This window comes from Zosterops lateralis (genome assembly GCF_965231275.1).
Source record: "Zosterops lateralis genome assembly, chromosome: 1".
Taxonomy (NCBI): Eukaryota; Metazoa; Chordata; class Aves; order Passeriformes; family Zosteropidae; genus Zosterops; species Zosterops lateralis.
In genome coordinates this window covers 220,159-235,162 of record NC_139762.1, presented here as the reverse complement: position 1 = coordinate 235,162, position 15,004 = coordinate 220,159, and the positions used below count along the sequence as shown (strand labels likewise).

At 45.6% G+C, this 15,004-nt stretch overlaps 1 protein-coding gene across 5 annotated transcripts in view; it reads left to right on the top strand.

Moving 5' to 3' along the window:
* SMARCD3 (SWI/SNF related BAF chromatin remodeling complex subunit D3) overlaps positions 1-15,004 on the top strand; it is an 82,670-nt gene that overhangs the window by 16,142 nt on the left and 51,524 nt on the right. The window contains exon 1 of one of the 5 annotated variants that reach the window (XM_083875361.1): positions 14,859-14,964. The exons of the other annotated variants lie outside the window; for them this stretch is intronic. Coding sequence (XP_083731487.1) covers positions 14,905-14,964 — 60 coding nt within the window. The 5' untranslated portion in view covers positions 14,859-14,904. Of the gene's footprint in view, positions 1-14,858; positions 14,965-15,004 lie in introns of those variants that run through there. 5 annotated transcript variants of the gene reach the window in all.

Sequence of the window (15,004 nt, the reverse complement as noted above, 5' to 3'; positions counted from 1 at the left end):
GGTTGTGACCTCCTTGGGCCCATCTTGGCCCTCTGTACAAAATGTATATAAACTATTGGAGTCAGATAATAAAAAAGCATTCCATGTTTGACCCTGCTGCTGCCTGCTGTTCTCTGTGAAAGTCCACACCACGTCACAACGTGTTGCCCCTCTAAAGGCGTGGGGTAACAGTGAGAGTGCACCTCTTCTTCATTAAGGTCAGGCAGTCGAGGAGGTTCTCCATGCAGAGGGGATAATAAGTAAATGGGGAAAATGCTACAGAAAAAGAGAGACACTGTTAGGCTGTTAGTCAAGGGATAATGGTGACAAAGCCCAAGAGCAGACTTCCACTGACTGATGGGCCTTTAGGAAACTACAGGCATAGCTTTCAAGAGGTCTAAGCCAGATTAGTGTAATCCCTGGGACACCAGGAGTTGCTGAAGGTATTGGGTGTAGAAGGATGAATAAATGTCGAGTTTCTGTCCCTTTTTGGTTCCCCGTTGGTGCTCAGTGTATGATGAATGATTTCCAAAGGTCTAAATAATGAAGCAACAAAATTAGATGATAATGTGACATTATTTGGTGCAGCAGAACCTAAATCTGTCTCTTAGGGTTGGGGAAGAGTGTTTAAAAACTGGATGATAATATGGCGGAATAAATTCCAGGTGCATGAATCTATATGTAAAGTGCATACAGAAAATAAACCTACCAATGTAGCCACATTGTTGCTAAAATTATCTCCTTTGGCTCAGGAAAGAAATCTTGGCGTGTTTCTAGAGAGTTCTCTGTAAGCACGAGCTTAACAGTAGTGATTAAAATGGAAAACTTGATGTTAGATATTACATAAAATGAATTAGCAAAGCTGAAATTACTGTTGTAATATGTAAATCCATGGCTCTCCTGTGTTCTGAAGAGAGAATGGAGTTCTGTATCCTTTAAGATGCAGTGACTAGAAGAAGTAGAAGAATTCTAGAAAAAGTGATTGGGATAGTGAGAGGTGGAGAGATTTCCATCAGAGGGGGCTTGTGAGAACTCTTTAAAGAAATGATATACAAAGGTAAAAGTGCTACAGACCATCAGCCACCACTGAGGAAAGGCAAAGCACAAATGGATTTAGAATTTATGGAAGATACAGGCATGTGATAAAATTATGAGGCAACAGGCTTAAAACCAGCACAAAATCTTGGGGGTGTTGGGGTATTTTTTTCAGATGAGCATAAGCCCAGGTGGGCAGGAGGCCAATGGCACCTGATTGTCCAGCCCTGCTGTGGCACAGCCCCAGGGCAGTGTCCGTGCCTGTGCTGGCACTGCTCTGAGTCACCTCCAGTCCTGGGGGCAGCTCTGGGCCCCTCAAGACAAGAAGGATATTGAGAGGCTGGAGTGTGTTCAGTGAAGAGAACAGAGCTAGAGAAAGGGGCTGGAGACCCAGGAGGGGCTGAGGGAGCTGGGAAAGGGGCTCAGCCTGGAGAAAAGGAGGCTCAGGGGGGACCTTGTACTCTACACAACAACCTGACAGGAGGGGACAGCCAGGGGTGTTGGGCTCTGCTCCCAGGGAACAGAGACAGGAGGAGAGGGAACGACCTCAAATTGTTGGAAAATATTTCTTTACTGAAAGGGCTCTGAAGCCCCAGCACAGGTTTCTCGAGGAAGTATCAGACTCACCATTCCTAGAGGGAAGATGAAAGACACGTAGACATGACACTTGGATACATGGCTTAGTGGTGGACTTGGCAGTGCTGGACTTAGGTTGGATTTGATGATCCTGAAAGTATTTTCCAACCTAAATGATTCTGTAGTTTTATTCCGTGATTAGTAAGTGGACTGTGTTCCCCTTCACCCTTAGGGCATTGCATTCACTCAGTAAATTGTGGTGTAAGGGTGGAGAAGGGGTCCCTCTGCTGCCAGAACCCAAACCTGCCTGCCTTCCCCATTATGAGGTGTGCTACCCACTGATGAGCCCAGTCTCTGGCTGTGTTTCCTTCCCCACATCAGGTACATGGTGCAGCAGGCCCCTGTTTTCAGTTGACACTCCTCCCCAAATTGCAAATCTAAAGTACTAGTGCAGTCTTTTCAGAAGGATGAGGAAAAGGCTTGGGTGAGGGAGGAGGGAGGATGTAAGATGGGATTAGGTGGCACCAGCAGTGCAGTGGGTGCTGCATCCTGCAGCCCGGGGAACTGCCTCGCTCCCCTGCAGGGCTGCAGTGCAGATCCCACTGATTTATTAAAAAACTATGGATATTGATCTAATACCAATATCCAACTATGACGGACAAAGACTCTCTAACAGTTTAAAGTTAAAAAGTGTGTGTTTATTACGATGTCGGGATCACTCCCAAATACACACATGCAATTTACAGATCATCACAGGGTCTTTTATGTACAGGAGTATTGAATACCCAAAACACAAATGCACATTCATAACTCTGGTACCTCCCATTCCCTGCTCTGTACGGTAATTAGCCAAAAAGCCATAAAGCGTGGGGAGTTTGTTCTTTAAAATGGGTCGGTGGTCTTTTTTTATAGGGTGGGGTCCCAAAATGATGAAGTAAGATGGGTCTTCCTCCCTTGACTTTTTAGCCTTTAGTGTTTGTGACAGCTAAATCCTGTTTTTTCCAGGATTGTTTGATTTATGATTGTATTGTATTCATGGGGTCTATTGATTTATTCAGGATGCAAAAGCCTGGTTTGACAGGATTCGTGATTTATCAGTTCCTTCCAAGATTTATCAGTTCCTTCCATGATTTATCAGTTCCTTCAGTCTGGCTTCTGTTATCACAAGGGAAGTCCTGGCTACATTATCTCAGCACTATCAGTTTTGACTACAGTCTTTAATTTTTTTAAATCAATGCCTCACCACCTGCACCAAGGTCCCGTTGCTGCAGGACCTCTCCAGGTGAACTGGCCCCGGCGGCCGCAGAGGGGCGGTAGGGACCTGCCAGGACCTGCCAGGACTGTCCCTGCCGACCCCGGCTGGCTGCAGGAGCTGCTCCCGCACCGCCAGCGCAGCTCGGGAGCACGGCAGGAATCTGCCGGGTGCTGTGCTGCTGCCCTGGGGCCTCCAGTGTGCAGAGCCCGCTGATTTTACAGACATGTTCTGGTTGAAACTAGTGGCAAAGACAGAGGAGAGATGGGCGCTGCCTTTTGCCAACGAGCTCCTCTGGGAGTGCAATTCTAGAGCACAGGAAGCCCGTGGAGAGGAAGGAGTCGTGTTTATTGCACATGACATCAGTGAGGGTGAATTGAAAGAGCGAGAGGAGGAAAGACAGGCATGCAGGGGTGTGTAGGTTGGCAATGTCATTTTTAAATGTTGATATCAAAACCAGATATTAGGGATAATCTGACACATTATAGCAAAATGCTTAAAGCATATTCTGAAAATAGGAATGGGAGAATGATTGATGTGCTTAACTGGGGGAGGTGATTATGACTGTGTAAAACTCCTTATGATCCTAAAGATGCTGAAACGCTTTGGGCACAGAATCCAAAAGCAGTGGCTGTCTCCTTGGCAACAGGAAGGCATCTATCTGTTCCCATAGCAACGGCCTGGAGGGGTGCTCAAGGAGGGCTTGTGCAGAGCTCCAGCACAGGCTCCCAGCCCTGCATTGCTCCTCCCTGGAGCACAGGCTGTGGGCACATTCGGGTGCTCTGATCCTGCAGCTGACAAGGAGGAGTGAACTGGAATAGTGTGGTACCGTTCCTGCTGCCTTTGTAAAACAGATTAATTGTGCAGTGTTGCTTCATCTGGGGAGCTCCTTCCTCAGTCCCTCATTGCCAGCATTAAAGACTTCTTTGCAGCTCTCTGTAAGGAAAGCAGGATTTTTGCTATCCAGAGAGGCACCAGAGAGTATTTGATGTTGATTCTTTCAAAGGCATGGACAGACAAATCTGAAAAACAGGAAAGGAAATACATGGAAGGAGTCTGCATCTCAGCAGCCCTTTCTGGTGTCTGAAAGGAGAATTCTGCAGAGACTCTGACAGTCCTACCTGCACTAGAGCCACCCCATAAGAACTGCTAATAAAGTAAGCAAATTATGTATAATAGGCACCACTTCTTCTAAACCCACTGTGATACTCTTCTAAGGGAGCCAACTCGTATTTAGCATCAGAAGTAGGATTGGAGCATGGTTTGATGTTTTAATCTTTTTTAAATATGAGGCATGGGATGCAGAAGCACTAGTGGGACAGTGATAATTTCAAAGTGATCAAATGGGAAAATTATTTTAGAAGCAGCATTTTGAGTGCATTTCTGTGTATTGTGAGTAGGAGGTATTACTAAGCAGTGTTTGTTTTAATTTTTTTTTCATCAACAGCCTGCTTTTCATTCCAGTAGTTTCTTCCTAGTCCTGCATTAAAGGATAGCAAAATAGCAATGCATTAATTACCTTCATTATCATGCTGTTTTCCCCCCTAATACATACCTTTTAAGGCAAAAAGCACTGTCAATCACTGCTGCTGGACTGGCACACGTTTGCAGGTAAAGGCACTCCAGGTGTTCTGTCCTTGCCTTGTTTCTGCTTCAGTCTCCAGGCTGTGATTCCTCATGTGAATTTACTGCGGATTGATTGGGCAAGTTGATTGAGTTACTTGTCATGTTTAAGTCTTTCCTGAGTAGAATCATAAAATCACAGAACGGTTGAAGTTAAAAAGGACCTCTTGAGATCTTGTGTTCCAACCTCCCATTTCAGAGCTGGGCCAGCTTGAGCAATTTACTGAGTACAGCAAGAAGTTCAGTGAAATTCTGAATATCTGCAGTGATGGAGTGAACTTGCTCTTTGGGCTACCTTTTCTAAGTAAAAAACTGTTCACCTGTTGTGTATGTCCATCTGTTTTAAACATTCCCTAATCATGCATTCCTTCACTGATGGCAAGTGCTCCAGATTTCCTTTCTGGTCTTAGGAGCCTGGAATTCCTGACAGCCAATCTTGCCAATAAAGAAAGGTGCAAAGAAGGCATCCAGTACTTCAACTTTTTCTGTGCTCATTCTTAGCAAATCCCCTCCCCAGTCAGCCCACATAATTCTCACATGTCTGTCTTTTACTGCTGAGATATTTGTAAAAACCTTTCTGTCTGCCCTTCATGTTCCTCACTAGATTCAACTCCAGGTGGGCTTTTGTTATTGTAATTGCATCCCTGCGTGCCTGGACACTGTCTCTGTATTCCTCATGGGTCACCTGTCCCTACTTCTGCCTCTTGTAATGTTTCAGGTCAGTCAGGAGCTCCTTATTCAGGCTTGCTGCTGCTCTTGATTCATTTCCTGCCTGTGGGATGAACCAGTCTTGAACTGGGAGGAGGCGATCTTTGAAAATCAACCAGATCTCCTGGAACTCTCTTCTTTCCAAAGCTGTAACTCATAGAATTCTTCCTAGAAGATCCCTGAAGAGGCCAAAAACTGCTCTTTTGAACTCTAGGGTTGTGATCCTGTTTTCTACCCTGGTCCATCTTCTTATGCTCATGAAATATCATCTCATGGTCTAGACAAGGCTGCTCTGACCTTCACATTCCTGACCAGTTCTTCCATGTCCAGCAGAGCACCTCTCTTTGTCTGCTCCTCAGTTGCCCATGTTAGGAGTTTATCTTCATTGTGACCCAGAAGCCTCGTGAATTGTTTGTGGCCTGCTGTTATCCCATAGCAGATACTGGGGTGGTTGAAGTCTTCCATGAAGACCAGAGACTGTGGACATGGGGATTTTTCCTGCTGTCTGTGGTCTCACTACTTTTTCTTCAGCAGGTGGTCTGCAGCAGGCACCTACCACAGCACTACATATTGATGTGCCTGATAACTCTGATCCTGACTCTGGTCTGTGAGCTCTCAGCTCATTCTCTGTCCACCCCAAGGTGGAGCACTGTGTGCTCCAGCCACACACTTGGCTGAAGGGCAGCTCCTCCTCCTCACCCCCAGCCTGGAGTCTGTCTCCAGCCATCACAGCACTCCCGTCCTGTGAGTTGTCAGTTACCTTGGAATTCAGGGCATGTTCAGGGTGAAAAGGGACCAGAGAGAGTGTCAGTAACAGTGAGGATGTCTGGAAGCTTTCTGGAGGAGGGAGAGGTCTGGGAACAGACACAGCACCGTTGCCATAGGAATCAGGAGAATATGTCACAGCTTCGTCTGTCTGAAGACAGTGACTGAGGCAGCGTTCTGTCCTCCAGCCACAGGCAAATGGCAGAAAAAGCATTTCACATGTTTCTGCTCTCTCAGTTGCTTCGTTGCAGAGAGACTGCAACAAGATCAGGAACTGAAATAGTAACTGTTGGAGTTATATGTGGTCCATTCTTCACCAGCTGCCAGACAGAACAGGAATTTTCTGAGGGTGTTCTTCAGGGCTTTGTCTGGTTTGAAATGTCAGAGACCTGTTGTTTCTGCAGGCAGGCAAGAGGGTTCACAGCACTATTGTTTTGATAGACAAATGGAGTTGGAGTGTAAGGGAAGATCATAACCCTTAAAATAAGGCCATAACAGGAGAGGGATATGGGTCTGCAACTGATTTTTGATTAAATAATTTCTTACAAGGAGCTGTGATTGTTGACTCCTTGCAGCACTGTGGAAGAGACAAGGCAGCCTGGGGTTGCATGGCAAAGTGGATGCAGGGCAGGGTAAAATCAGCTAATGCATAAGGCAGAGGGATGCAGAATTGGGCCCTTATCTATATGCAGTATCTATATTGCATATAGACAGTTTCAGAGCAAATTTTGTAGCATTCCAAGGGGATTTAATCCGAGTGAAAAAGAAAAAGTGTTTGCCAAGTTCAGAAGAGACAGAATTGCAGTTTTGTGATGTGCAACAGCAGGAGCTTGAACTGGAGAGAGGAAGGATTGACTTGAATAGAAGGAGGTGGAGGAAAAAAAAAAAAAGAGTAACTGTCAAAACAAAATCAGCCAAGGGGAAGAGTTGCTAAAGATCAAATGCAGCAGGAAAGGAGTAAGTTATGTGATAGACAAAAGAACCTTTTCTGAAGAACAGAAATACGACAAGCTTTTTTTGTATTGAAATATTTCTTATCTCCCTGTATTATTGGAATATTAGTGATTAATTTTCCACTACATAAACTTTTCACTAATTTTTAAAGTTTGTTTTATGCTTGTTTAGATTAGGTAAATACCCTACTGGAGATTAATATCCAAACTAAAAGGATTTAAATAAATATTCTTTTAATTTTCAAGGTTTCTCAGACTTACAATAACAATTCTGAAAGCCTTTCTCTCTATAATCTTAGCAGAAATGTATGTATTATTATTTGGCATCAAATAATATAATTAGCATTCAGTGTTGCTGTATCATATGTATATATCCCAGCCTGGCTGTATATTCTGATATATATGTCAGAACACTAGGGAATCTCTTTGAAGAAGGAAGCACAGTTATTTCCCAAGAGACAATAAGGTAGTTGAAATCCCCCACAAGTGTGTTATTTCTGTGGTTTCGAGTTGCAGGCTGGGTATAAATTGATCAGAAAACAGGTGCCAAGGATTGGGTGCACAGCGTAGGAATTTGGTGGCTATTCCAAACAAGTGTGGCCAGACAGCTGGCATGCCTGTCGGGGTGACTGGTGTTCTCTATTCCACTGTGCTTCTTCTATTTCCATCTGTTAACTTCATCTCTAAACTGTCAAGGTCAGAGACTACATTGTTCTTAGCTGTACCTCCTCATACTCTCAGGCACCAGAATCTACTGAGTCCCCACAATGGGAAGGACTGTGGCATGGGACAGAGAATGTGACACAAAGTGTAACACTTAGCTCTTCTCTGACAGTTCATGGCCATGTGCAAACAAGCCCCTCTCCTGGAAGTTCTCCAAAGTAAACTCTGTCTTGAAAAGCACTGGATGCCACAATGATTCAACTTACGTTTCTTCTGCCTGTGTTTCCTCTGCCTGTTTTGAAGATGATTTAACAAGTAACTTGTGCCACCACTCGTGTGCCTTGTTGCTCAGAGATGGTTTTTCCTGGGCTCACTGTGGTGTCTGCTGTGTGTGCCTGGTGACCCCAGCGCCAAAGGCAAGTTGTGGCTCTGAGCTGGGAGCTGCCAGCCTGCTGTGCCTGTGCTCTGGGGAGGGAGAGGAGCAGGCAAACCACTGTGTCCTGCTGTAGCCAGTTTCCACTTCTGCAATACTCAGTTGCTCAGATGAGCATTAGTCAAAAGCCCGTTGTCCAGCTGGATCCCAAGTGCTGTAATCCTGTCCCTGTGCCACAAGCTGCTGTGCAGGTCCTGTGATTTCAAACATGTATTTATGTACTGGGTGAATTGGCACTGAAAGGATTAGCAAACCATCCTACCTGTCTGCTGCACTGACATTGCCCAGTTCTTCTACCTCAGGATTTATCTTCCAGCTTGATTTTTTTCCAGCTTAAATCTCCTGTCTAACATTTTAGGCTGAGTTGAGTTTTTTATCCTCTCTCCTGATTGGCTGTGAAACTATTCCAAAATCTTCTTGTGTGAGGATTTAATCTACATATATTTTGCTTCTCTCTTTTAGATCTTTGAAGGAGGTAAAAAAGTCTCTCTGTAACAGAGTTACACCTTGGAGTCCACAGTAGTCGCTTTTCTTCCGCTTGTTTTTATTCCTTGTTTATAACTTTTCAGTAATGTTACATTCAAATTACATACAAAATATGTTCCTATTAAGGATTCCAGGCATATGATAATGTTTTACTACATTGCCTCTAAGTCACATTTGCCATTTCCTGTTGGCTGCCATTGTGGTGGGGTTTTTTTGGGGTTTTTTTTGTTTTTTGTTTTTTTTTTTTTTTTCTCTCCAAAGCCATTGTTTGCTGTAATGATGTACTGTTTGAGATTAACTTTGACTTTTTGGGGTAATCTGTAATTGTTGTAAGTATTCTGCCGAATAAAATAATTTTAAAAGACATTTGGCCTTGTCTGGCAATGCAGTTTTTTAATGATCACCACTCTTACTTGCTTTCAGTTCCATCATGCTGATGTGATTGTGTCCCCTGTTAACTGTCTTTCCAGTTCAGCTGAAGTGGGAGCTGGATTTATGAGACAGTCCATGCCAAGATTGCTCTGTTTTCCTTCTTTGGTTCTGTGCTTTCTCCAGCCTCCCAGTGCTCAATTCTTAGGCACCTTTGCATATGAATACATCCTTCAGTCCATATTTACTTGCTCTTGATTTGCTTATTGATACTTTTCAAATGATTTTCAGTGAGAACAGGACATAATTCTTAGCATTGCTAGTATTAATTAAAATGGACTTTAAATTTGTTTTTCCTGACAAACAAAAAGGAAATCCTGTAGGTTTTCTGACAATACAGAAGGGCAAGAGTTCTCTAGGCAGATGCACTAGATTCATCCTAAGTCCATGCAAAGCTCAAGAATGATTTTTAAAGAGAAAATAACTGAGCATGAGAAGGATATGCATGGTATGAAAAAGCAGCCTGAGTTTACTAATCTGCTCTTTCTCAGATAATTTCTACACAAAGGAATCAGTGTCTTTCTTGTCTAGACTTGAGTGAAGCCTTTGATACAGTGTGATCTGAAAATCTGGCTGGGACTCAGAAGACAGGGAATAGCAGAACTGCCAAGTGGGTAAGGAGCTCAGTAAAGAAGACACAAAAGACATTGCAGTTTCTTCAGGATTTGTCTTGGAATTGATGTCATTTAATATTTTCACTAATGCCCACGGCACAAAAATAGGCAAAGTAATAATTAAATTTGCTAATGATGCAAAATAGGTATTGCTGAAGCAGAAGAGAACAGGTTATATATGGGAAGAACTGCTTGACTGTGAACTAGAGAAACAGAAACCAGCTGGTGTCTGGTGACAATACAGGGCACTTGGGGTCTTGTCACAGGATTAGGCACTGTATGCCAGAAGTGATCTAATGATGGTGCTTAAGAGGGAGAGGGAGAAACAGCCTGATACATCAGTTCACCTTCAAGAGAATGTGGAGCTGTCACTGTCAGGATGTTGTGGGAGGCAGCTGTGAACCTAGTGAGGTTTCATAGATAGATTTCTGCTTCTGAGAAAAGTCTTAATGGCACATGATCATGTGGCCTGGACACAGGAGGTACAGTTCTCTCTGCCCTTATTCTAGCCAGGTTAACTGTGACTGGCAGGAAAAGATGGAATGATGAGAAATGGGCACAGAGTTTTAAGAATGCAAATAACAGTTTCACTTGTTTAGTCTGACAAAAGGAGGAGTGAATGTGGATGTGACAGGTATGTAGAAATGCTTCAAAGCACAAACATTAGACACAAAGGACCATTAAGGACCATGTTGATAAGAGTAAATGAAAATAGCCACATATACAAAGCCGCAGAACTCAGATTTTTAGCAGCTGTCCTGTAGGAATATCGAGACTTAAAGTGCTGTGCAATAAACTTAAATCTGAAAGGTTTATATGTGACATGGTTGCTGTTGGTTATACATAGAATTAGAGAACTGTAGAATGGTTTGAGTAGGAAGGGATTTTCCAGTCCAGCCAGTAGACGAGGTTGCCCCAAGTCCTGTCCAACTTGGCCTGGAACACTTTTAGGGATGGGGCAGCCATAGCTTCTCTGGACAACCTGTGCCAGGGCCTCACCACCCTCACTGGGAGAAAACCCTGAGGTTCCCCCAGCTCTGTTCTGTCAGTGAGTGACAGCAGGCAAACCTTTAAGATGCTCTTACCCAAAGCCATCATTCTAACCACCAAATATAATGAAGATATGCTTTTTGGACTAAGGGGGCAGTTGGTTTGAGAGTAGTTGTTGATAGGTCTTTATCTCTGCTCCCTCAGGATTACCCACCAAGAATTCCTCTATTTCCTTCACTTTTGAAAAATTCAAATCTGTATTCCCAACTGTTCTCCTTCCAGGACCAAAGTCTTACTATTAACCTCTCACACTTTGCAGCTCTGCTCTGGCCCTTGGCTAGAGGATGAGGATTGTGGCTGCTGCTTGCAGTGCTCTGGTTCTTTGCTCAGATGTCTGAAGCTGTGCACAGCTGTTGCTGCACACTCAGTGTAAAGAGGGATGGTGAGGATGGTGATGATGGAAAAGTGGAGGTAAAGGTATGGTAGGACTGGACAGCTTACCATGAGGTCAAACAGAATTGTGCAGAATTGCCTAAAATATTAGTATGGTTGATGGCATGATAATTCTGATGACTCATTATTTTGTATCCTATATTACAATTGCAATTACAATTACCATTATAATATATTTTATATATTTCTCTGTCTTTTGGCGTCTCTGCTGTTGCCTTTGATTATTTTTAAAATAATCAGGAAATAAATTTCTCTCTCTACCACTGCACAATAATGTTTAGAGACAAACACTTTTCTTTGCCTTAATCCATCCTTCCTTCCTCCCTCCCTTCCCTTCCCTTCCCTTCCCTTCCCTTCCCTTCCCTTCCCTTCCCTTCCCTTCCCTTCCCTTCCCTTCCCTTCCCTTCCCTTCCCTTCCCTTCCCTTCCCTTCCCTTCCCTTCCCTTCCCTTCCCTTCCCTTCCCTTCCCTTCCCTTCCCTTCCCTTCCCTTCCCTTCCCTTCCCTTCCCTTCCCTTCCCTTCCCTTCCCTTCCCTTCCCTTCCCTTCCCTTCCCTTCCCTTCCCTTCCCTTCCCTTCCCTTCCCTTCCCTTCCCTTCCCTTCCTCTCAGATTTTAGAAACAAGTACTGGAAAGGCCTAACAGAAAAAGGAACCTTTTTGTTACAAAATTTCATACTGTTTCTGTAGGGAAATAAGACAAAATGAATTTCTGGAAATCAGCTGGTCCTTTGTCCTGCCCCAAGTCCGAATCCACACCACCTGCATCACTCTGGACAGATGCTTGTCTAACCTGACCCTGAAAGACCTTTGGCAATTGGGATTCCCCATCATTGCTGGACAAAATATCCCAGAACATCTCTACTGTCACTGCTGTGCTTCTCCTTAATATCTAACATAAATCTTCCTGGGAGAAATTAAATCCATCATTTCCTGTACTCTGTGTATGGAGAGCAGCTCTTCCCTGTATTTGCAGCAGCTGTTTGGATACCTGATGACTGTTGTTTTCTCTTTACCTTGTTTGGGCCTTACAGTTCTTGTCACACTTACTGTCCTTTCTTTAACCATCCTGGCTTCTGGTTTCTCCCACATTTCCTCTGATGCACAGAGCCCCTGACTGCAAAGGTTGGTCTGGATGAGACACAATTCATACCACGACAGAACTGCTTTGGAAGAGTTCCTCGGCAATTCTGGCAAAATTTAATTTTGCAGCCTTAAAGAAATGCTGAGCTGGAACAGCTTGTGCCCTGGAGAGCTCAGGGGATGGGGAGGAGAGACGAAATGAGGAGAAATGAGGAGAAAAGAAGAATCTAGAGTATTGTTGTCAGTGTCTATGCTGCCACCAAGGGGATGAGAGCAGTGGGGCAGCATTCCTGCAGCTCCTATCTTCTGGGGGTTTATCTGTTTATTTTGTGACTGTATTGTACTGTTAACTCACATTCAGCTTATGATCTATCATATCCACAGGTATTTTTTTTTCCAAAAAAGACTCTCTTCAGGCATTTGTTTCTCATCTTCTCTTTGGATAGTTGTTGGATTTATATCCTCATGTGGAACCTTACACTGTTTCTGATTGAACTTTGGTTTGAAAAAAACAAGACATTTCTCCAAGTCCTCAGGATTTTAATTTTAATAATTTCTTGTAGCAAACTTCTTACCTCTCCAAACCATATGTTGCTAGGAAATCGAATAACATGTTCTCTAAGTACATTATCCATATTGTTAATGAGACCATTGAATAATTCTGAAATCAGGAACAAGTGGACATTTATTTAGATTAAGCAGAGCCTCAGTCCTGGGATGTTTTCTCGCTTCAGCATGTCTTCTATGCCACGTTGCATCAATTCTGAAACTGTTGTGAATAGTTTAAGTTTCAGAAAAAAGAGTGATGCTGACTTTAGTGAAACTTGGATGAGGGAAACCACACCTGTTTAGGGCAATCAGTACCTTCATGTATTTCTATAATTACTTACAGATCAAAAAGTCATAAGTAGCAGCAAACTTGTCTCCTAAAACCACAGCTTGGTTAATCTCTTTTCTAATTGGACCATCTTAATTTAACAGCCTGAAAAGCCTGAATAACAGCACAAAAGTTAAACCAAACCACACACACGGGACCAGGGGAGTTCCCAGTGCCCCAGGAAGTTCCAGGGAAGGAGGTCAGCCTTTCCCTGAAATGAAATGGTCTGGGAATGTGACATGAAGCCAGCTGAAAGTGAGGATGAATGAGGCCCCAGTGCACGCTCAGCCTTCAAGAACCAGTGGAGGAACACAGGCCTTAGAGACAGTCCCGTGGCACAGAGAACTTCCAGGCCAGGGATGGCTGCGACCTGCCAGGACACTTGCAGCAGTTGGGAATGACTTGGGTTGAATCAGTCACTTTTTAAAAAAACATTGACAACTATTTTATACACTTTTATAGAAAAAAAAAAAAAAGTTGGGAAAATAGAAAACCAAACTATTTAAAATAAAATTATATGCTGTTTCTCTTAATATGGGAAATTGCATTCTTGCATGGTAACCTTCACCCCTTTGTGCCAATGCCTTGCACAGTAGTTTTCCTGGACACTATTGTTAAGGGTTGAAGAATCACAGGAAATGGGTTTCATTCTCAGCTAGGTGATGTTGGGCAAGTCACTTCCATCCATTTGTACAGTATTTTCCATTTGCAAAACATAAGGGCTGCATGTACTGATTTATTTTCTGAAGTGCTTGGAGAACTACCATCATGCTGAGTAAGAGCTGAGTTTTTATAATTTTTACTATTTAAAAAAAATATTATTTTCAAAAACTATTATTTTTAAAGGTTTTTTTTTTTTTTTTTTTTTAACACTAACCCAGTTGACAGCTGCAGTGAGACTGCCATTCCTTAATTTTCAACCGCCTGTCCTTGAAATTTGATGCTCAAGGAAATCCAGTTTTGGGATGTCTGTTAAGAACATCCAGGTAGATTACAATATATACTGTATGGTTTTCAGCTTAAATTAGTAACACTTCACAGCCAATGTCCTGCTCCAGGGGGTTATCAGTGGCTGTCCATATCGGGGCAACTGCGGCTCCACGCCGGGTCTGCAGCCAAGGGGGAAAAATGAAAACCCTGCACGGCGCAGCGGAGCGCATGCGCGGGCGGCGGGACAAAGGGCCCGGGAACAGCCCGGGAACAGCCGCTCCCGCTCCGTCCCTCTGCTCCCGGCGCGGGAGGGGTTAAAGCCCCGCTCGGTCCGCGGGCGGTGCCGGTCCGGCGAGGGAAGGGTTAAAGCCCCGCGGGCGGTGCCGGCCTCGGGCCCGGCGCGGGAAGGGTTAAAGCCCCGCTCTGTCCGCGGGCGGTGCCGGCCCGGCGAGGGAAGGGTTAAAGCCCCGCGGGCGGTGCCGGCCCGGCGCGGGAAGGGTTAAAGCCCCGCGGGCGGTGCGGCCCCGGGCCCGGCGCGGGAGGGGTTAAAGCGCTCCCGCCGCGCGTCCCCGCCGGCGCGCGCTGACCTTCACGGGGCCGCGCGGAGCATGCGCGCGCCGCGCCCCGGGCTGTGGGGCCGCGCTGTGCCCGCCGCGGTTCTGCTCTCCCGGCCCGGCCCGGCCCGGCCCAGCTCAGCCCCGGGCAAGGCGGATCGGCCCGGGCCAGTCCCCACCCGCCGGCGGCGGGGCCGGGGCCGTGTCAGGCGCACGCCCTGCCCGTGCCGGGCGCGCCGTTGCCATTCGGTGCCGGTGGTGCTGGCGGCGGAGCGCGGGGGGACGCGAGGGGGGCCCGCGCGCCGCGCAGCGCCCGGAGCCGCCGCCGCCCCTTCCCCCGCAGGGCCCGGCACGGAGGAGCCGCTGCGGCCCGGCCTGGGGCCGTTCCTCGCGGTGAGGGCCCGCACGGCTCCCCGTGAGGGGGAACAGCCGCACGGGCCGGGAACGGTGACCCCCCCAGGGCCGGGATTGGTGAGGGCGCCAACAGCTCGTACAGAGTGTGGAAATGCTCGGTGTCTGCTGGGAGCAGGGACAGGGCCCACATCATGGCAGCCAGCATTTCTGTGTGAGTCTGGGCTCTAAAAACCACACCAGATACCAGCTGG